Source organism: Onychomys torridus, chromosome 1, assembly GCF_903995425.1.
Source record: "Onychomys torridus chromosome 1, mOncTor1.1, whole genome shotgun sequence".
NCBI lineage: Eukaryota > Metazoa > Chordata > Mammalia > Rodentia > Cricetidae > Onychomys > Onychomys torridus.
This window is the reverse complement of record NC_050443.1, coordinates 118,047,187-118,069,278: the sequence shown is the minus strand read 5'-3', so window position 1 is coordinate 118,069,278 and position 22,092 is coordinate 118,047,187. Positions and strand designations below refer to the sequence as shown.

General features: G+C 42.0%; 1 protein-coding gene across 1 annotated transcript in view; it reads right to left on the bottom strand.

The window, feature by feature from the left end:
- The window catches only part of LOC118577472 (scavenger receptor cysteine-rich domain-containing protein SCART1-like), a 95,862-nt gene that overhangs the window by 60,663 nt on the left and 13,107 nt on the right, over window positions 1-22,092 (bottom strand). The window contains exons 2-4 of the mRNA XM_036177671.1: window positions 16,253-16,322; window positions 15,159-15,485; window positions 14,362-14,670 (exon numbers count right to left, since the gene is read on the bottom strand). Of these exons, the coding sequence (XP_036033564.1) occupies window positions 14,362-14,670; window positions 15,159-15,485; window positions 16,253-16,322 (706 nt within the window). The remainder of the gene's footprint in view (window positions 1-14,361; window positions 14,671-15,158; window positions 15,486-16,252; window positions 16,323-22,092) is intronic.

Below are 22,092 nucleotides of genomic sequence, written 5' to 3'. Positions count from 1 at the left end.
GCTTCCTTCTGGAACTTTCCAAGCCAGGCCTCCATTGTCTGCATCTCCTTCAGCATCCCTGGCTTCCAAGCTCCTACAACAGCCTATTAAGCTCTGAGTACTCAGTGACTGTTCTAGCCCAAATTGTCAAAATCCTTCTGCAAGCATCCCAAAAACAACATGGCCAGGTCTGTCCCAGCAGATCCATTCCACTCCCTGGTACCAATTCTTTGTTCTAATTTGGTTTCTATTGCTGTGATAAAATACTATGACCAAAAGAATATGGGAGATGGGGGGCAGTGGATTACAGTCCACCATGAAGGGAAATGAGTGTGGGAGCTCAAGCAGGAACCTGGAGGCAGGAACTGAAGCATAGGTTAAGAAGGAATACTGCTTCCTGTCTTACTCTCCATAGCTTGCTTTCTTATATACCCAAGGACCACCTGACCAGGAGTAGTACTGCCCACAGTGGGCTACACCCTCCTACATCCATCATTAATCAAGAATGCCCCCATAGATTTACCTACAGAAAATCTGATGGAGGGATTTTCTCCATTGAGGTGCCTCTTTGCAAATGACTCTAGCTATGTCAAGTTGACAAAAGTCTAACCAGGACATATATTAGATACCACAGGCTAACAAATAAAAAAGCCCAGTGCCAGGAATGGGCTTCTTCTTTCAGAGTTGTTGGTCACTGAGTTTACAAAGACCCTTAAACAGTACCTGTTATTGCCAATGCTCTTGGTTAGCCTCCAGAATTTGACAGTAAGGCCCTATTGCTGAAGACACAATATACTTGAGTTATAGAACATGAAGAAATCAAATGGGTATTGATCTGGAAATTTCATCCCTACCATCCAGCTTTCATAATGCTGAAAGGTGTGATGAATACTGTCAGAGAAGAAAAATAATCATCAGTCTTACCCAGCCATGAACCCTGAGAGCTATAAAAATGACTTGCCTGCAGACCTCCTACACACATGTCAGACTACCACAATCCCCCATCAGACCCTGTAACCCAAGCCCCACCTCCCCCAAATCCTACCCACCCTCTGAGACTGCAACTGTTCCCTGACACAGAGCCTGCCAGCACCTGACTGGACTAAGAGGTGAATCTTTATCCTCATACCCGAACACCCCAGTCCCTAGGCTTTGGGCCTAGAGGTACAACCCTGCACCCCTACACCACCACCCATTGCAGTTCCAGCTTCAGGCAGACTTCCTGCACACAGGAAAGATCACAACCATCCCCCATCAGACCCTGTAACCCAAGTCCCACCTCCCCCAAATCCCACCCACCCTCTGAGACTGCAACTGTTCCCTGAGACAGAGCCTGCCAGCACCCAACTGGACTAAGAGGCCATTTGGCAGGCAGACATCCTGCACACAGGTCAGACAACCACCAGCTACTACACGGTAAGACTGCAGCTACTCCCTGAGACAGAGCCCACCAACCAAGAGACCATGGATGCCAGCCCAGACTATTATACCCAGCAAAACACTCAATCAACATAGATGGAGTAAACAAAATATTCCATGATAAAACCAGATTTAAACAATATCTCTCCACAAATCCAGCCCTACAGAAAGCACTCAAAGGAAAAATCCAACCTAAGGAAGTTATATACACCTATGAAAACACAGACAATAGATAGTCCCATACCAACAAATACCAAAGAAGGGAAACATACAACACTACCACCAAAAAATAACAGGAATTAACAATAACTGGTCATTAATATCCATCAATATCAATGGTCTCAATTAACCTATAAAAAGACACAGGCTAACAGAATGGATATGAAAACAAGATCCATCCATTTGCTGCATACAAGAAACACACATCAACTTCAAAGACAGACACTACCTCAGAATAAAAGGCTAGGAAAAGACATTCCAATCAAATGGATTTAAGAAGCAAGCAGGTATATCTATCCTAATATCTAATAAAATAGACTTCAAACTAAAATCAATTGAAAGAGATCAGGAAGGACACTACATATTTACCACAGGGAAAATCTGACAAGATGAAGTCTCAATTCTGAATATTTATGCCCCAAATACAAAGGCATCAACATTCATAAAAGAAACATTACTAAAGCTTAAATTGCACATCAAACCACATACACTAGTAGTAGGAGACTTCAACACCCCACTTTCACCAATGGACAGGTCTGCCAGACAGAAACGTAACAGAGAAATAAGGGAACTAACAGACATTATGACTCAAATAGACTTAATAGATATCTACAGAATATTCCACCCTAACACAGAAGAATATACCTTTTTTTCAGCACACCCATGGAACCTTCTCCAAAATCAACCACATGCTTGGTCACAAAGCAAATATCAACAGATACAAAAAAATTGAAATAACCTCCTGTGTCTTATCAGACCACCATGGCTTAAAGTTAGATTTCAACAACAACAAAAATTACAGAAAGCATACAATCTCACGGAAACTGAATAATGCCCAATTGAATTGCCAATGGGACAAGGAAGAAATAAAGAAAGAAATTAAAGATTTCCTAGAATTCAATGAAAACAAATGTGCAACATACCCAAACTTATTGGACATTATGAAAGCAGTGCTAAGAGGAAAATTCATAGCTCTAAATGTCCACATAAAGAAGTTAGAGAAGTCTCACGCTTGTGACTTAACAGTAAAACTGAAAGCTCTAGAACAAGAAGAAGCAGACTCACCCAGGAGAAACAGATGCCAGGAAATAATCAAACTGAGGACTGAAATCAATAAAATGGAAACAAAGACAACAATACAAAAAATCAATGAAACAAAGAGTTAGTTCTTTAAGAAAATCAACAACATAGATAAGCCCTTATCCAAATTAACCAAAAAGCAGAGGGAGAGCATGCAGATTAACAAAATCAGAAATGAAAAGAGCAACATAACAACAGACAATGAGGAAATCCAGAGAATCATCAGGTCATATTTCAAAAACCTGTACTCTTATATTTTTGGTTGTGAGCCTAGCCTTTAACGACTGAGCCATCTCTCCAGCCCAGCCATCTAAAGAAAATATGGTACATATACACAATGGAGTACTACTTAGCAAAGAAAAATAATGACATCATGAGGTTTGCAGGCAAATGGATGAATCTAGAAAAAATCATCCTGAGTGAGGTAACCCAGACTCAGAAGGACAAACATGGTATGTACTCACTCATAGGAGGATACTAGATGTAAAACAAAGATGACTAGACTGCTACACAACTCCAGGGAGGCTACCTAGAAAACGGGACCCTAGGAAAGACCCAAGGATCACCCAATGACAGAGAAATGGGTGAGATCTACATGAACAACCTGGACAACAGTGGGAGTAATGAAGGGCAAGATTTGAGGGAAAGAAAGCTTAGGGGAGCAGGAGATCCCAGCTGGATCAAGAACAGAAAGGGAGAATGAGGAATAACAGACCATGATAAATGAAGACCACATGAGAACAGGAATAGGCAGAGTGCTCGAGAGGTCCCCAGAAATCTATAATGATATATCCTCTGTAGACTGCTGGCAATGGTCGAGAGAAAGCCTGATCTGACCTAGTCTGCTGATCAGATGGCCAAACACCCTAACGGTCATGCTGGAACTCTCATCCAATAACTGATGGAAGTGGATGCAGAGATCCTCAGCCAGGCCCCAGGTGGAGCTCCAGGTGTCCAACTGTCGAGAAAGAGGAGGGTGTGTAAGAGCATGAATTGTTGAATCCAAGATTGTAAAAAGCACAGGGACAAATAGCCAAACGAATGGAAGCACATGAATTATAAACCAAAGGCTGTGGAGCCCCCAGCTGGATCAGGCCCTCTGGATAAGTGAGACAATTGAATAGCTTGATCTGTTTGGGAGGCACCCAGTCTGTGGGACTAGGATCTGTCCTTAGTGCATGAGCTGACTGTTTGAAACCTTGGGCTTACACAGGGACACTTTGCTCAGTCTGGAAGGAGGTGACAGGACCTGCCTGTACTGAATCCACCAGGTTTAAATGAATCCCCAGGGGTGCCTTGATCCTGGAGGAGATGGGAATGGAGTGGAGGGGCTGGGGGAAAGGTGGGGTGGGGGCGGGAGGGGGGAGGACAGGGGAACCCATGGCTGATGTATAAAATTTAAAACACATAATAATAAAGAAAAATATTTTAAAAAAAAACCTGTACTCGACAAAATTGGAAAATCTGAAAGAAATGGACGATTTTCTGGATAGGTATCCCATACTTAAGTTAAATCAAGACCAGATAAACTATTTAAATAGACCAATAACCCCTAAGGAAATAGAAACAGTCATTAAAAGTCTCCCTACCACAGCTGGGTGGTGGTGCGCACGCCTTTAATCCCAGAGGTGGGTGGATCTCTGTGAGTTCAAGGGCTACAGAGTGAGTTCCAGGAAAGGCTCAAAGCTACACAGAGAAACCCTGTCTCCAAAAACAAAAACCAAAACCAAAACAAAAACAAAAACAAAAAAGCCTCCCAACCAAAAAAAAGCCCAGCACTAAATGGTTTCAGGGCAGAATTCTACAAGATTTTCAAAGAAAAGCTAATACCAATACACTTCAAATTGTTCCACACCATAGAACAGAAGGAACATTACCAAATTCTTTTTATGAGGCTACAGCTACCCTGATACCCAAACCACACAAAGATGCAACAAAGAAAGAGAATTACAGACCAATCTCCCTCATGAACATTGATGCAAAAATACTCAATCGAATACTAACCGAATCCAGGAACACATCAAAAAAAATTATTCACCATGACCAAGTAGGCTTCATCCCAGGGATACAAGGATGGTTCAACATACAAAAATCAGTCAATGTAATACACCATATAAACAAACTGAAAGAAAAAACCCGATGATCATCGCATTGGATGCTGAAAAAGCCTTTGACAAAATCCAACACCCCTTCATGATAAAGGTTCTAGAGAGATCAGGAATACAGGAACATACCTAAACATAACAAAAGCAATTTACAGCAAGCTGACAGCCAACATCAATTAAGTGGGGAGAAACTCAAAGCGATTCCACTAAAATCAGGAACAAGACAAGGCTGTCCACTCTCCTCATACTTATTCAATATAGTACTTGAAGTTCCAGCTAGAGCAATAAGACAATAAAAGGAGATCAAGGGGATACAAATTGGAAAGGAAGAAGTCAAACTTTCATTATTTGCAGACCATATGATAGTATACATAAGTGACCCCAAAAATTCTTCCAGGGAACTCCTACAGCTGACAAACTCCTTCAGTAAGGTAGCAGGATACAAGATTAACTCAAAAAAAAATCAGTAGCCTTCCCATATACAAATGAAAAAGGGGCTGAGAAAGAAATCAGAGAAACATCACCCTTTACAATAGCCACAAATAATATAAAATACCTTGGGATAACTCTAACTAAGCAAGTGAAAGACCTGTGTGATAACTTTAAGTCTCTGAAGTAAGAAATTGAAGAAGATATCAGAAAATGGAAAGATCTCCCATGCTCATGGATAGGTAGAATCAACATAGTAAAAATGGCAATCTTACCAAAACCAATATACAGATTCAATGCAATACCCTTCAAAATCCCAACACAATTCTTCACAGACTTGGAAAGAACAATACTTAACTTTATATTGAAAAACAAAAAACCTAGGATAGTTAAAAGAAACCTGTATAATAAAGCAGCCTCTGGTGGCATCATGATCCCTGACCTCAAGCTCTACTATAGAGCTCCAGGAATAAAAACAGCTTGGTACAGGCATAAAAACTGATATGTGGACCAATGGAATCGAGTTGAAGACCCTGACATTAATCCACACACTTACAAACATATGGTTTTCAACAAAGAGGCCAAAACTGTACCCTGGAAAAAAGAAAGCATCTTCAACAAATGGTGCTGGCATAACTGGATGTCAATGTGTAGAAGGCTGCAAACAGTTCCATATCTGTCACCATGCACAAAACTCAAGTTCAAGTGGATCAAAGACCTCAACATAAATCCAGTTACACTGAACTTGATAGAAGAGAAAGTAGGAAGTAGTCTTGAATGCATTGGAATAGGAGACCACTCCTAAATATAACACCAGTAGCACAGACACTGAGAGCGACAATTAATAAATGGGACCTCCTGAAACTGAGAAGCTTTTGTAGAGCAAAGGACATGGTCAATAAGACCAAAACGATAGCCTACAGAATGAGAAAAGATCTTCACCAACCCCACATCTGACAGAGGGCTGATCCCCAAAATATATAAAGAACTCAAAAAGCTAGACATCAAAATACTGAACAATCCAATTAAAAAATTGGCTACAGAGCTTAACAGAGAATTCTCAATAGAAGAATCTCAAATGACTGAAAGGCATTTAAGGAATTGCTCAACATCCTTAGTCATCAGGGAAATGCAAATCAAATGCAACTCTGAGATACCATCATACACCTGTCAGAATGGCTAAGATCAAAAACACTGAAGACAGTTTATGTTGAAGAGGATGTGGAGAAAGGGGAACACTCCTCCACTGTTGGTGGGAATGCCAACTTGTACAGCCACTCTGGAAATCAGTGTGGCGGTTTCTTAGAAAATTGGAAATAAGTCTTCCTCAAGACCCAGTTATACCACTCTTGGGCATATAACCAAGGAATGCCCAATCTTACCACAAGGACACATGCTCAACTATGTTCATATCAGCATTATTCATAATAACCAGAACCTGGAAACAACCTAGATGCCCCTCAACCAAAGAATGGATAAAGAAAATGTGGCACATATACACAATGGAGTACTACTCAGCAGTAAAAAACAATGATATCATGAAATTTGCAGGCAAATAGATGGATCTAGAAAATATCAACTTGAGTGAGGTAACCCAGACTCTGAATGACAAACATAGTGTGTACTCACTCATAAGTGGATACTAAATGGGAGGGAAGGGATGGGCCAGAATGCAACCTACAACTCCAGAGAGGCTATCTAACAGGAAAAGACCCTAGGAGGGACACATGGATGATCCTGTGAAGGAGAAGTGGATGAGATCTACATGAGTGGACTGGGGGGGGGGGCAGAGGGTGAGGAGTAGGGGATGAGAACATAGGGAAATGGGCGAGTCAAGCTGGAACAGGACAGAGTGGGAGGGCAGGGAGGAAGATACCATGATAGATGAGGACATCATAGGAATAGGAAGAGGTAGAGTACTGGGGTGGCTCTCAGGAATCCACAAGGTTGACGCCACCTTGGTCTGCTGGCAGTGGTCTAGAAGGTGCCTGGACTGTTCTACTCTGGTGACCAGCATAGCAAATAACCTAGCTGTCATCATAGAGCCTTTGTCCAGTGACAGATGGAGGCAGATACAGAGATCCATGGCCAGGCTCCAAGCTGAACTCTGGGAATCTGTAGCATGAATCTTAAAGAGTCTTATTAATAAAATCAAACTCAGAGCCAGGTATTGGGGTGAACGCTGGAAGATCAGAGAAGCAGAACAAGCCACAGCTACTTCACCATGCCAATTCCTCAGATGATCCTGTTTCCTCAGACTGGAAGCCTCTGAGTCCTTATCCAAATGAATCTCAGCTGAACTGCTGCTCAAAAGCCTAAAAACTTAACCAGCCAAAAGCTGCTAGTTTCTGGTCTTCACGCCTTATATATCTTTCTACTTTCTGCCATCACTCCCTGGGATTAAAGGCTGGCTTTCTGGGATTAAAAGCGTGAGTTACCATGCTTGGCTGTATCCTTGAAGAGATGGATTTCTGCCTCTGGAGTGCTAGTGTGCTACCACTGCCTAACCTCTATGTTTAATATTGTGGCTGTTCTGTCTCTGACCCCAGATAAGTTTATTAGGGTGCACAATATTTTTGGGAACACAATACCACCACATTTCCCCTTTTTTGTCTAAAATTTTAAAAAGCTTTTAACTAATACAAGAAAAACTATCCAATAAGTATATACAATATATAGTCAAGAATTACATTAACAATGTCTAGTCCATTAACATTTGACAGATTCAGACAAAAACTCCATTATGTATATATATATAATGTCCAGTCCAGTAACATTTGATAAACTCAGACAAAAGAAATTTCATTACTTATCCTATTTAAAACAAGTAGTTCCTTTTTAAAAGTAGATTCAAAAATTGACCTTTTTATCTTATCATATCCATATTCTCTCTTTTTTCTTTTCATAAAAGTTTCAATAATCTACCTTTTATCATTTTTATATCTTCCCCTTTTTCTTTTTAGTGTAGATTCAGTGATCTACCCATTTATCCTATTATTTTTTATCTTTTTTTCTCAGAGTATATTCATATCTACCTCATATCTATATTCTCTTTTCTCTTTTTCTTTTTTTTAAACAAAACCTCTGAATATAATCTCCTTGTTCAGCTTTTTTCCTGACCATTAACAATTAATAATTTGAAACCAACCATCATAAACAATAACATTATCCAAAACTCATTAAATGACCAAAAAATTACCCACCCCACCTCTTGGGAATGTGGGCGTCATTTTCTTAAAATTACTTCCTGCTTTCTGGGGGTAAAGACATCTTTAAGGGATCCTGAAAACAAAATTTTTGGGTTAATTGTCAAGTCCTGTATCATTTGTCCAGGCTCTGCATAATGAGAAAGTTCAGGGATTTTCACAAGTCCTTGTTTGAGTAGTCTGTCAGGCTGAATCATCTCAGCTAGCCATCTCAAATTGTCCTGACCAGTTTGTAGTCCAAAGTCGATCTTTCCATAGTGTTAATCAGCTTAATGGCTTTACCATAGTCCATGTGAAATCGTTGTTGTGGGATCCTGTCATCCTTTTGAAGATTTCAAAGTTGCTGTTAAGTGTGGTCATGGTTCTCTGAAGACTTTGTGTGTGTGTGTGTGTGTGTGTGTGTGTGTGTGTGTGTGTGTGTGTGTGTGTGCCTCCTCTGTGGTTTGGAGCAATCACAGTCTGATAAATGTCTATCTCTTGGAACCATGAACATTCTTCCCTAGAAGAGAAAATCTTCACAGCAATTTCTCCCCACCATTTGTCTTGCAAAACTTTTCCAAACTGACCTTTGTCGATGCTTTCTTGTAACACGATGGTCCTGGCAATTCTTCTCTGAACAAGCAGCAGTAAACTCTTTGTCCGAGGTAGCAGCATCACCGCAGTCACCAACAGGATAAGAAGAAGTCGGCAACTTGGAGCAGCAGCCGATGCCTCTATAGTCCCACAGCTGCCACCGTTTGTGGCTAGGCCCCAGCCAAAGCCTCTTAGGCTGGCCGCAAACTCAGGATCCTCCTGCCTCTGTCTTCTTCAGTAAATCCATCCAGTGTGCATCACCACAACCGGCCGAGTGTAGCTCGGGCCTGAGCTGGGGCTCACAAGGCCACAGGCAAGAGGCTTTTTTGTGAATTTGTACCACGAACATTGGGCGCCAGATGTAGCTAACTTTGTTAAGGTATTAATGGTCATTTAGAGTACTAACTAATTCTTTTTAAAAAGGCTTCAATTAGCTGCCTATACATGTCTTTGTGTTCGAGTCTCTTATCAGTTTTCTGCAGGAAATCATGGCCAGGCCTAACATCAACTGAAATCTCCAGGAAGAAGATGGGGCCCCACAACAACAACAATTCCATGTGGACAATAATAATATCACTAAGCTGACAAACATCATCTACAGATCAGATTTGGACTACAAAGTGCTCAGAGCAATTTTGAGAGGGCTAGCTGAGATGATCCAGTTTCAAAGACTACTTGAATAAGGACTTGAGAAATGCCTTGAACTTTGGCATTATGCTCAAACAGGACAACACAGGATATAGCTACCTTTCCTAGAATTTGACAGTTAAACCAAAATTTTTCTTTCAGAATAAAGATACCTTCGCCCATACCCAGCAGAAAGCAATTTTAAGAACACGATGCCCACATTCCCAAAGAGGTGGTGTGGGGTGGGTGGTTTCTTAGTCTTTTAATGGGTTTTGGGTCTGGGATAGTTTTCATTGTTTAGGAGGGTTGGTTACAAGTTGTTGTTAAGGGTTAGGAAAAGGTCTAGGCAAAGGAGATTAGATTTAAGGTGCTTGTTTTTAAAAAAGAAAAAAGAAAAAGACAATTACTAGTTTTAGATACTTTACATTGGATTAGATTTTTTATATTATATACAAATTATATATATATATATATATATATATATATATATATATTGAGATTGAGATTGTTAGAAAATGCCATACATATATTTCTAATCTTGTTCAAGAATGTTATTATTACCAACTGTTAGGATATAAAGAAATGAAAATTAGTAATTAGACACTACAATTGAACTTGTAGTCATATTAGGTGTGTTTTCAAGATTGAGCAGATATATTTTAGATAGACAGGTCATCTTCAAACCCTTCAGAGATCTACAGAATATGGCATTTAAAATGTTTCTATAACTTAGAAAAATTTTTCTTTTTTGTTATGACTATGAGATATGTCGGCTCCTGGCAGTACCAATCTATTTCAGAGAAAATATGGGCATTGAAGCAACTGCATATGGAGTTAACTTTCATTGTGGCAAAAGTTAGCCACTGGACAACAAAGTATCCTCAAATCAACTGCTGACAAACAGGACAGAAAGGACATGAAACAAAGGACTACCAATTCTTGCCAAAACAAATGTGGTTGTGCCTTTAACAAAAGGCATCTTCTGAGGCCAGGACAATATGGCACCATCCCTGAAGTGTCCTTTGCAATCCGGAAAAGGTACAGTGCCATTTTCTTCGAAGGCAGCTGAACACGCAGTGGGCTGATGGCTTCTGATGTGCAGTGGAACAGCAGCTGAAATAGTTATTCTTGAAGAGTAACTAAGCTCATACCTCTCAATAGTAGACTGGCATTTAATAGAGGTATGTGGAGAAGAACGGGATGCCGAGATGAAGCCACATATACACAGCCAAGAAAAATGGACAGCTGAATTGAAAAAACATCAATAATTTCCAGAATTTAAAATCCTGAATCATGACATGACACTAGTGGAATTCAGGTGTTTCTGGTACATGGACTGCTCTCACCAAATGTGAGGTCGAACTCACATCCTAGTTCACAAATGAGTCTGTCAGATACGCTAAGCCTATAGGCTGAAGATGATGCCCCAAAACTGTGGAGAAACTTCAGGTCCAGGCAGCTGGCTGTTTCTGTCAACTCACATTTTTTTTTTTTGGAAGCTGCTTGCATGCACTTCCTGTTTTTATTTTTTATTAGATAATATTATTTCCTTCTTGGATCTCTGAGGGAGTTGAAGATTAGTTAGTTATAGTTATAATTTTCCTTGTTAAGAATTTCAGAAAAGAAACTCACTAAGAGGTGTAAGTGTATAAATTTGAAAGATGTTTAAGATAGTTTTGTTAGTAATATAAGTTAGGATAGAAAGTGAATCAGGTACATTTTGGACTTAGCAAAATAGGATAAATACTGCAATTATTTTCTCTGAATTTGTCAAATACAAATGGACTAGACATTTTTCAGGTATTTATTGCTTATATATATGGTATATAGTTATTGTACTTTTGTATATAGTTTTTCTTATATTAGTTACAACTTTTTTTCCTTTTTTCTTTTTATTAAAATAGAAAAGGGGAAATATGGTGATATTTTATTTGTACTGAAATGTGATCTTATTTGTATGTTAATAAATAAAGTTGCCTAGGCATCAGAGCTAATAGCAAGCCATAGCAGAAGACAGGCGGTGGTGGCACACACTTTTAATCCAGATCACATGACAGGCAGATCTCTGTACGTTCAAGGATACAGCCAGCATGGAGACACATGCCTTTAATCTCAATACCAACCAAAGAAGACCTGGAGGTCTGTATAGACGGGCAGTGACGAGAAGGTCATGTGGTTGGGTTTACAACCAATGAGAAGGCAGAACAGAAAGTCAATAAAAAGACAGAGACACAGGAAGTAGGCCTCTTGCTGAAGGGAAAGACAGCAGCAGCAGTGAAGGATAAGGTTTTTAGCTCTGACCTCTTGGGCTTTTAACTCTGTATTTGGCTCTGTTTCTTATTTAACAAGATGGTTACATCTACAGGAATCCAATTGATGAGAGAGGGGAGAGATACTGCAGGCGAGGGATGTTGAGATCATGATGGGAGGATGTGCAGAGATGACTGGCCACACTAGTGGAAGCCCATGAACTGTCGACTAGTGCCTGTGGAGCCCCCATGGGACTGGACTAGGCCCTCTGGATATGGAAGACAGTTGTTTGGCTCGAACTGTTTGAGGGGCACCCAGGCAGGGGGATCAGGATATGTCCCTCGTTTATGGGCAGGCTTCTAGAATCCAGTGCCTGTGGTGTGATGCCTTGCACAGCCTTGGTACAGTGGGAAGGGGCTTGGACCTACCTAGGCTCAGTGTGCTGGGCTCTGCTGACTCCCCATGGGAGACATTGATCTGGGGAATGTGGGGATGTGGGGGTGACTTGGGAAAGAGGGCTGGGGGTGGGAGGAGGAAGGAGGGGGTCTGAGGATGGGAGGAGGAAGGAGGGGGTCTGAGGATAGCATGTGGAGTGAGTAGACAATTTCTTAATAAAGAAAAATGAAAAAAAAAAAATGACTGGCCTGGCAAGACATGACCATCAGCACAACAATGACATGAATGGTATGGGAGTAACCACCCACTTTCTGGTTGGCTCTAAGGCTGACTGTACAAGACAAAATACATACCAGGAACCATTATCAGACCAAGAACTAGACAGATGGCTAGACAGATGATACCAGTTGTTTCATTTCTAATAAGTTAAATTTATCAAGAAAAAAAATAATTGCACAAGATCTACATAGGTGGGAGCAGGCTTTATATCAAGGGCTGAGGACATGGTCTAAGAAGATGACGCCCTCAACCAAAGCAGTTGGCAGATGCAGTGCAATGCCTATCAAAACCCAAGCAGGTTCTCAGAAAGTTAGAAAGTTAATTCTAGTATTCTTGTAGAGATGAGAATTCCCAAAGACCCACAACCATACAAGCAGCTAGATCCTCACTTCCTCATTTCATAACTTACAGCAAAGCTATGTGGACCAAAGCACTGTGGTATGGCATGAGGCTAGACACAGAGACCAGTGGAACAGAAATAATAGTACAGAAATCATCACACACACTTACAGTCATCAAATTTCTTAAAGGGACTATGGCCATTCACATAGGAAAAAGAATGTCTCAAACAAGATTCTGAAGAAACTGAATATCCATATGGAACATGTGAGCCAGGTTCCCCACACACACCAGAAACAAAATAACTCAAGGCCCATCAAAGCCCTGGACATGATGCTAAAGGACATGGAAAGCTAGAGGCTATGCTGCAGGACTTTGGACTTGCAATGTCAAGTTTTAAAGTCTGCCATAAAAATACGCAAAACCATCAATGCCACTCAAAAAAGACAGACCAGCTATTTCTGAAATCCACAACAGAGCTGAGGAGACATTTGTTCAAAGGTTGACAAAGGTGAACAAACCTGAAAGGCTAGAGAAGATGAGAAGAAGGCCGAGGAACCTCTGCGTCAGAGAACACAGGCCCTGAATTACCTGCCTAGCTATCCATGGTCATCACAGCCCAGACCCCCAAATCCCAGACTCTGACCACAACACATCACACCCTACCAGTCCATAACCTCACTCACTTCCCCTGAAAAAGTCAGTGAAGCATCTTGGTCATGGCCACAGCAGTGTCCAGGCTCTAATGGACAATGGAATATTGGTGACACATTGCCCACACAGTGGAAGGCCTGCTTCTACCCAGGCACTGAGCCCCAGCCAAACTCCCAAATGTGGATACAGCCACACCATACCAACTCCCAGCAAACCATGTAATCTATGAGCAAGTCCAGGTCAGTCCTCACTGAACCTCCAGGGAATTCTCACAGAGGTGCTCACCACCCACCAGCCAGACTTCTAGGTGTCCTTGGGATAAAGGCCAGACTGAAGCGACTGAGGTCAGGGATGCCTCCACACAGGCACTAGGTGACATGACCTGATGGCTGCTTTTGGGTTCCCAGAAATGAATGGTGTGGGAGGAGGATACAGGACCACCTTCATAAGCCCTGACACAGAGGACCACAACACTGGGGACTACAGACCAAATACTCTGATCCCTGCTCTGTCCTGCCTTGAACCTTGGACTCCACACAAACCCTGAGCACAAACACTCCTTCTGACCACTCGGCTTCTAGGGAATCATGGCCATCTGTGTCTTGGAAAGGGCAGTGAGCACTGATTTCAGGGGACACCTTGGGGTCTCCCACAACTACATCTTGGTGGCAGAGCAGATTATTTTCAGCTATGTATCTGGGGTAAGGAGACCATTGACATTACCATGGAGCAAATATCTGGCTCTCCTTTCTTCGTGTATGTATATACAGTACAAAGAGTGAAATACTCTGTGTGGGTGTTCCTACCTGTGCACATGACCTGGGTGTAGGTCAGAAGGTCACATTGCTCTAGGAAGTTCACATTGATCTGGCAATGTAAAATGTCAGGCTCTGTTCCCTGGCATCTAACGTACTTCTCTTCTTCCTTCCTATCTGCTCCATGATGGGCTCTGGACCACTGCAGAGCAGTGCCACATTCCAGCTGTCTGCACAGAACACCAGCCTCCTCCTTCTGCAAGTCACATCTCAGGGCAAGGCCTGAAAGGCCAGTGGCCTCTGGAATCCCAGCACAAGGACTGCTACCATCAGCTAGCCCGATTTGTCGCGTGGTACCACCTGGTGGCATAGAAGAGAAACCGAGTCTTGATATTGTGTCCCTAGGGCAAACACAAGGGATGGGCACTGACTGCCCCATGTTGAGTCGTTGTCCCTAGTACCCCTGGAGGTGTTCCCACCAATTGCTGTTTTCCTAAAGTAACAAACCCCATCCTTCCAGGGGAAGTGGGACAGGGCTCCTGCCTTCTATATCATGTGGCTAACTCCTTGGTTGGAGCTTTGCCTTATGCATAGTCAGAATGGGAACATTCTCTAGTGGCCAACATTAACAAGGGAAGTAGCTAACTTTGAAAACTTGGAGATCTTATTTAAAGTTACTGGGAAAGTGTCTACAAAAGGTGAGAACCCAGTAGCCTTAAGACTCTAAGCTTAGGATGTGTTCATACCTGGCCAGACCCTCCCCTGAACATTTACCTCTATGCTTCCATGGCCAAGACAGATAGAGAAGTCCCAGAGAGTAAGGATCTCGGGGTCTCCATCTAACCTACCTGAGCAGATAATCACAGCCACACATTGGCATTTGCAGCTGCTGAGGGTCCCCCAGGGTCCCAGGAGGCACTCCCAGAGGGTGGCTTCCTCACCATGGCACTGGGCACCATACAGCCAAGGTTGCTTCATCTCTTCAGGTGTCAAAATATACTGGGAAATAGAATGCACAGAGCCACAGCCAAGCTGTCTGCAGATCACTGAGGCCTCCTGCATGTTCAAGCTGTCCCCACACATAAGGCCCCACTGCCCATCATACAGCAACTGTATTTGGCCTTCACATTTATTATCACCACCCAGGAAATTCACCAAGTTCTCACCAGCCAGACCTTCAGGAATAAGAACAAAAACACAGAGAGAACATTCTGGGTTTTATTTAGAATTCTTCATGATTAGAAAGCTCATCTTCAGACTGGCATGGTGGTGCATACCGTTAATCCCAGCACTAGAAGGTAGAAGCAGGTGCATCTCTGAGTTCAAGGCCATCCTGGTCTACAGAGCAAGTTCCAGGACAGCACCCAGGGCATATCTGAGAAGAAGGAGAAGAAAGAGGAGGAGCAGGAGCAGGAGCAGGAGGAGGAGGAGATGGTGGAGGAGGAGGAGGAAGAAGAGGAGGAGAGGGAGAAGAAGCCAGTTTATCTTCACTACACATCCCAATCCCATAAATACTCTGTATTGTTACAGAATCCAAACAGTTGCTTTGGTGAAATCAGAGTTAGTTTAGGACACACACACAAAGTAAGGCATCAGACACCACCAGCACTGTGCCATCCCTGAGCACAGTCACTAATGTTGTATACACCTGTGTCCCTGACACCCAGGCCTTCACACAGCAGCACACACTCACCAGTAGGAAGAGGCCCACAGGCCAGTAGTAACAGAGGCCACAACCCAAGAGAAGACAGTTCCATGCTGGATCTCCTTGTAAGTGCAGTTCCCCAGGCTGATGACCTTAGAACAGGTACCTGTCTCTGCCTTCAGGAAGAAGGTGAACTCCAACTCAGGGTGACAATATTGTGGAGCCAGAGCCCTTTCAGCACCATAGGCTCCTCCCCCACATTAGAGCTCTCATCTCTCACCCAAGGCAAGCACTCACCCACTATGCCAGAGCTCAGATAGTGCCGCCGGCAGTGCGGGGCTTCCTGCAGCTGGTGCCCAAAGCAGTCCTATAGGTGTGGAGAGCAAGGAGTCTCCTCCCAGAAAGGCTTGTATGTCTGTAGCTGCCAAGGCCAGTGTCAGAAAAGACATCAAAGGCCTTCTGCCTCAGACAGATCTGACTAAAGACCAGATTCCTTCCAAGAGCAGTTTGTTGTCAATAGACAGACTTGGCAATTTAATTATGGTGCTCTCAACATGTTTGCCCTGGGCCCAGCCTTAAGAAGAGTGCATTTCTCTCTGAGGGGATGTGATACCTAATAAATGGCCACACAAGCAAGTCCACTTTATGAGGGCAGTAGACAAACTAAAGAATGTGTAGACGAGAGGACATGATGTCATCATGGTTCAAACGTCTACTTATTGATAAGGCTCTGCCAAAGGGAAAACAGGCAACGCATACTGATGAACTTTGCTCATTGGGTTCAAGTCTGCATTTACTGCACAGAAAGTTCTCAATGAATCTACACCACACGATTTCAGGAATTCATTTATAAGCGGTCAAGTGTGGGATGATTTTCACTTTCTTTTCATGCATTGTCTGCAAACATAGATTCTTTTCTTTTTCATTCTTCTCTCATACATTACATCCCGACCACAGTTTCCCCTCCCTCCACTCCTCCAGGCTCCCCACTCGCACGTCTGGTCTCCACCAGATCCACTACTCCATCTCCCTTCAGAAAAGCGCAGGCCAGATTCCAAAAGTGAACATCAGTTGTGTAAACAAAATAGTCTCAATAAATAAAAACATATACCCACAATAAAATGTACAAGGTCTAGAAGAAAATAAAAATTCAAAGATCTTTAATGTAAACTTATTAAGAATAACAAAGTGGACGAGGGGCCCACCAGGCCACATCCCCTACCTGGGCAAGTATTGGTGGTTGATGGCTGATGGGAGATGGAGTAATTTTTCTCTTTGTGGGTTTGGCCACCAATATGTTGCTCACACTCCAGTGAATGACCTCATATCCACAGACTTAGTGGCAGCACTAACTAGACCCAAGGAGTTAAAGAAAAATTTTAAAAGACCATGAAGTTGGGAGAGAGAGTCACTGGGGAATGGAGTCTGGAGGTTGTTGGAGGGGCAGGAAGTGGATAGGATAAAAATATATTATGTATATATACATACATATATGAACTTTTCAAAGAATAAACAATTGGTTTTAAGAAGGAATGACAGTGTGCAGAAATTAAATGATAAGTTTTCAAAAACAAATGTCACAATGTCCACACCATAATGCTGAATGAAAAACAGCTGACCACACAGCTGTACATAGTATGAGCTCAAAAATACACATATACTCATATATTTCAGGACTGTTGCATATAGAATAATTAATGGTGGCTATTTCTGTGTTCTTCTAAAATCCCCAAATTTCATACTGTTTTGTCTATGTTATACATGGACACACATACTATAGATGTAGATTGTATATATATGCTTGAATATAAAATATCCAAAGTTATATTGTTATACTATGTATCACCTTTGTGATTACTAGTAATAATAGTAATTCTTTTTTTCTTTTGGTTTGTGGAGACAGGGTCTCAAAACTCAGACCGACTTCAAATTTGCTATGTAGCTGAAAATGACTTTGTACTCCTGACCCTCCTGTCTACACCTCCTAAGTGTTGGGATCATAGGTGCATGCAACTATATTAAGCCCAATAAATCTATTCTTTAAAAAGAGAGATGTGAATGGTTTGGGCTGTTTGAAGCATCCACAAGCCCCTTGATGTCATGCAGCTCAGGCTTGCAAAAGACAGGGTAGTCTGGGTCCTTATGGTCCAGTCTGTCTGAAGCATCTACATGTCTTCCCAGTTCCTTGAGGCACAGAGTGGTCAGGTACCAATATGATGAGCAAGGATGTGGTGATAAAATGGGAGAGAAAGAGAAACGGAATGGTTCACGTGCTGTGGTAAGAGGCAGTTCTGAGGAAGCAAGGGCTGTGAGAGATGGGCTGATGGTGGTGGCCTGCTTGCCATTCAGGACCATGGCAATATTCGGGCCTATGGCCATATCTGGGTCTGCAACAGTGGGGTCTATGTTGGCATCCAAGACCCATGATGCCACTGAGGTCACAGGGATGCTCAAGATGTGGTCTCCCACCTGTAGCCATTTTGATGTCCAAAAGTCATGCCTCCACAGAAGCCATGTTTATCTGAGTGGCCTATGCTGCCATTCAGGGACATGATGACATCCACGCCTGGGCCACTGTTGGGGGTCATGTCTGGCTCCATAGCCCTACAGCAGCCAGGGTCTGTGTTGATGTCTATGATTTCAGTAACCACTGAAGGCTGTGTGGATGACCAGAGTTTGGTCAAACACCTGAGTCCATGTTGGTCTCCAAGGACCATGCTTCTGCCAGAATCATGCTAATCAGGATGACCTATGCTACCACCTGGAGCCATGGTGACATCTAAGCCTGGGCTGCAGTAAGGGGCCATATCTGGGTCTGTGGCTCTACAACAGGCAGGTTCTGTGTTGATGTCTGTGGTTCATGACACCATCAGAGGCCATGTAGATGCCAGGGGTCTGGGCCATCACTTGGGGCCAGGTGGGTGTCCAAGTGTCACACTGCCACTGGAGCCTTACCAATCAGCGTTTTATTAAACCAGTGTACAAGGGCATTATCCCACAACATTTACTCTTTTCTGTCTAAACAAAAAGGAATATTTTAACTTTAACATAGTAAAATTACATATAACAAAACAGTTATCAAGCAAGAATTATAGTTATAATATCTAGTCTGTATTTGGCAAATTAAAAGAAAATATTCTATCTATATTTATGAGTCTAAAATTTTACATCTAATTTATCTTTTATCATAACCAACGAAAATTATAACTATCTAGTCTTCAACTACATCAAAGACCCCAGAAGAATATAATATTATCTAATTAAACAGGAAGAACATTGTAAGCATCCTCCAAAAAATCTAGAATGACAGAGACAGCAGTCGCCTGGACAGTCACCCAAAATTCCTCTGCAATGTTGGGGAATCCATATTCAGCCCACAGGCTAGAGTCTCTCATTTACTTTTCTCTGTGTCCTGTAGACTGTCTGGCAGTTTCTTCTATGAAGCAGGAACCTGAAGGACCATTTCACCTTGCAAAGTTCAGTGGTCATCATGGGTCCTGCATGTCCAGTCTATACGATATACTGTCAATCAACTGATATAATGGCATTTTTTTTTTGCCCAGTGGCTAACTTTTGCCATGAAGAAGATAAACTCCATATGGAGTGTCTTCAATGCCCATCTTTCTCTTTGAAGTAAATTGGTGCTGCCAGGAACAGACGTGTCTCACTGTCCAGAAAGTCTAAATTTTTAAAACATTTTAAATACCATATTCTGTAGGTCTTTGAAGTGTTTGAAGATTACCTACCTAATTGAGTTATATCTCTGTATACCTAGAAAACTAACATGACTATAAGTTTGACTATCATAGAAGACTGATTACTAATCTGTATTTCTTAATTATCCATTACAATTTAAATGAACTGCACAAACATAATGCCTTAAACAAGAGTAAAAATATACATACAGTATAACAAAATTAACTTTAAATTTGTATCAATAAACTAAAATCCATAGCAATGTAAAACATTTCTAAACAAGTTGTTGCTCTTTAAAAGTATATTCAATAATCTACCCTTTTATCCTATCATATCTATATTCTATCTCCCTTTTTTATTTAGAAAGATATTGACTATGACCAATAACAATTTGTAACCAATCTCTAAACAAAGAAAAATGCCCATAATCTGTTTTGGGGGAATATGGGTGTAGTGTTTTAGGCTACTTCCTGCTGATAGGGGGTGCTGGTAGGCTTATAGGGACCCTGAGAAAATTCAAGATAATAGTCAAGTCCTGGGAAGACCAGCTCTAACCTTTGTTGATAGGTAACATCTGTTAAGGTTCAGGAGGTCTGACTTGATCAAATCTGATCCATCTTAACATGGAACAAATCCATAGCTTCTTGCTTCCTGTGGAAACAAAGGCAGAGCTTCCTTTCCAAAGCAATATATCCTTAGATCCAAATTTTGAAATCAAGATATCTCTCAGCAGCTTTTACAGTCGAATGTCTCTCTGCAGTTAAAAATCCCAAAGATAGCCGGGCGGTGGTGGCGCACGCCTTTAATCGCAGCACTCGGGAGGCAGAGCCAGGCAGATATTACTTTTACCGTCTCTTTAAAAGACTTTATTTTTTTAAATTATTTCTTTATATAACTGTCTATATTCATTTTTCTCTGTCTTCCAAACCTATGTACATTTTTACACACATTGTAAACTGTTTAGGGTTTATTTTATCCAAATCTGTATTGTGAATCTATTGCTTTAAACTGCAGTATAACTAGGACCAAACTGGCAGCTTTGGCTGCTGGCTACACCCATCTCAGCTTCCCAACATGGCAGAACTACATTTACCGCCAGCTCTGGGAGAACCATGTGTACCACCAACTTTCAGAAGCAGTGGTTTATGCTTCTATCAATAAGCATGTAGCCCAGCAACCTTTTTTTTTTTGTCTGTACTAGTAAAAGCTATATCCATCACACACCATGCTGTGTGGATTTCACCTCTGTACAGCAGCAGGAATCCACCATGCTGCACTCAAGACCATATGCCACAAACTTAGCATACTGTAGCTCAATCCCACAGGCCTTGGCATTTCTGTATCACAGCTTTCCTGAGAGACACAACTCAGAAACTGCTCTTGGCTCCATTTTAGAACCCCTTTTTAAAGCTTTCTCAGGTTTTGGGTAGAAATTCTTGCCCCACATTGGGCGCCATTTGTAGCTGGAAGTTTTCCTGTGTCCCAGTCAGCCAGTGGTTGGGACAAATCTCTTCCACTCACGTCTCCCAACTAAGCACACAGAGGCTTATATTAATTATAACTGCTTGGCCATTAGCTCAGGCTTATTACTGACTAGCTCTTACACTTAAATTAGCCCATAATTCTTATCTATGTTTAGCTATGGCTTAGTGGCTTTTCTCAGTTCTGCCTTCACATCTTGCTTCCTCTGTGTCCAGCTAGTGACTCCTGACTCAGCCCTTCCTCTTCCAAGAATTCTCTTCATCTGCTCACCCCACCTATACTTCCTGCCTGGCTACTGGCCAATCAGTTTTTTATTAAACCAGTGTACAAGGGCATTATCCCACAGCACCCCTCACTCATATTCCTGTAAGTAGCCCCAGTAAAACTCATTGGTTTGCCAAGTTGGACTTTGGTGGTATCTGCACTTTGTTCTAGCATGGGTTCCCTGAGGGAAGAGGCATGTGTAGTGCATCTCCCCAGCAAAAGTTTTGTCACACAACAACCATCAGGTTTCCAGTGTGTTCTAAGATCAAGACAGGACAGGCTTGAGACCCATGGTGTTATGGCCATTGACCTCTCACAGAGGGAAGACAGCTATGCCTTCAGTTGATAAGAGAGTCAACACCATGCTTCACTGGAAAGCCAGCTACCTCTCAAAAGAACTATGAGAATCATGGATGAGAATACTGTAAAGCCTATAGAACAAAGAGCAAATGTAAAAGGTCAGAAAAAATTAGGCCCAATATATAATGAGGGCCATAGCAGAATCTGGTAACAGTTTCTGGAAGGAGTAACAGTCTGTGAATTCAAAGTTTAATAACATCTGTTTAATAAAAGAAGGTTAGGAAGACCTTAGTCTCCCAGGAATAGGCTAATCTTGTGACATCTAAGGTCAGGCAAGGACATCAGGTGTTGGGATGGGAACTACCATATTCTTCCTTCTCAGCCTCAGCACTGAT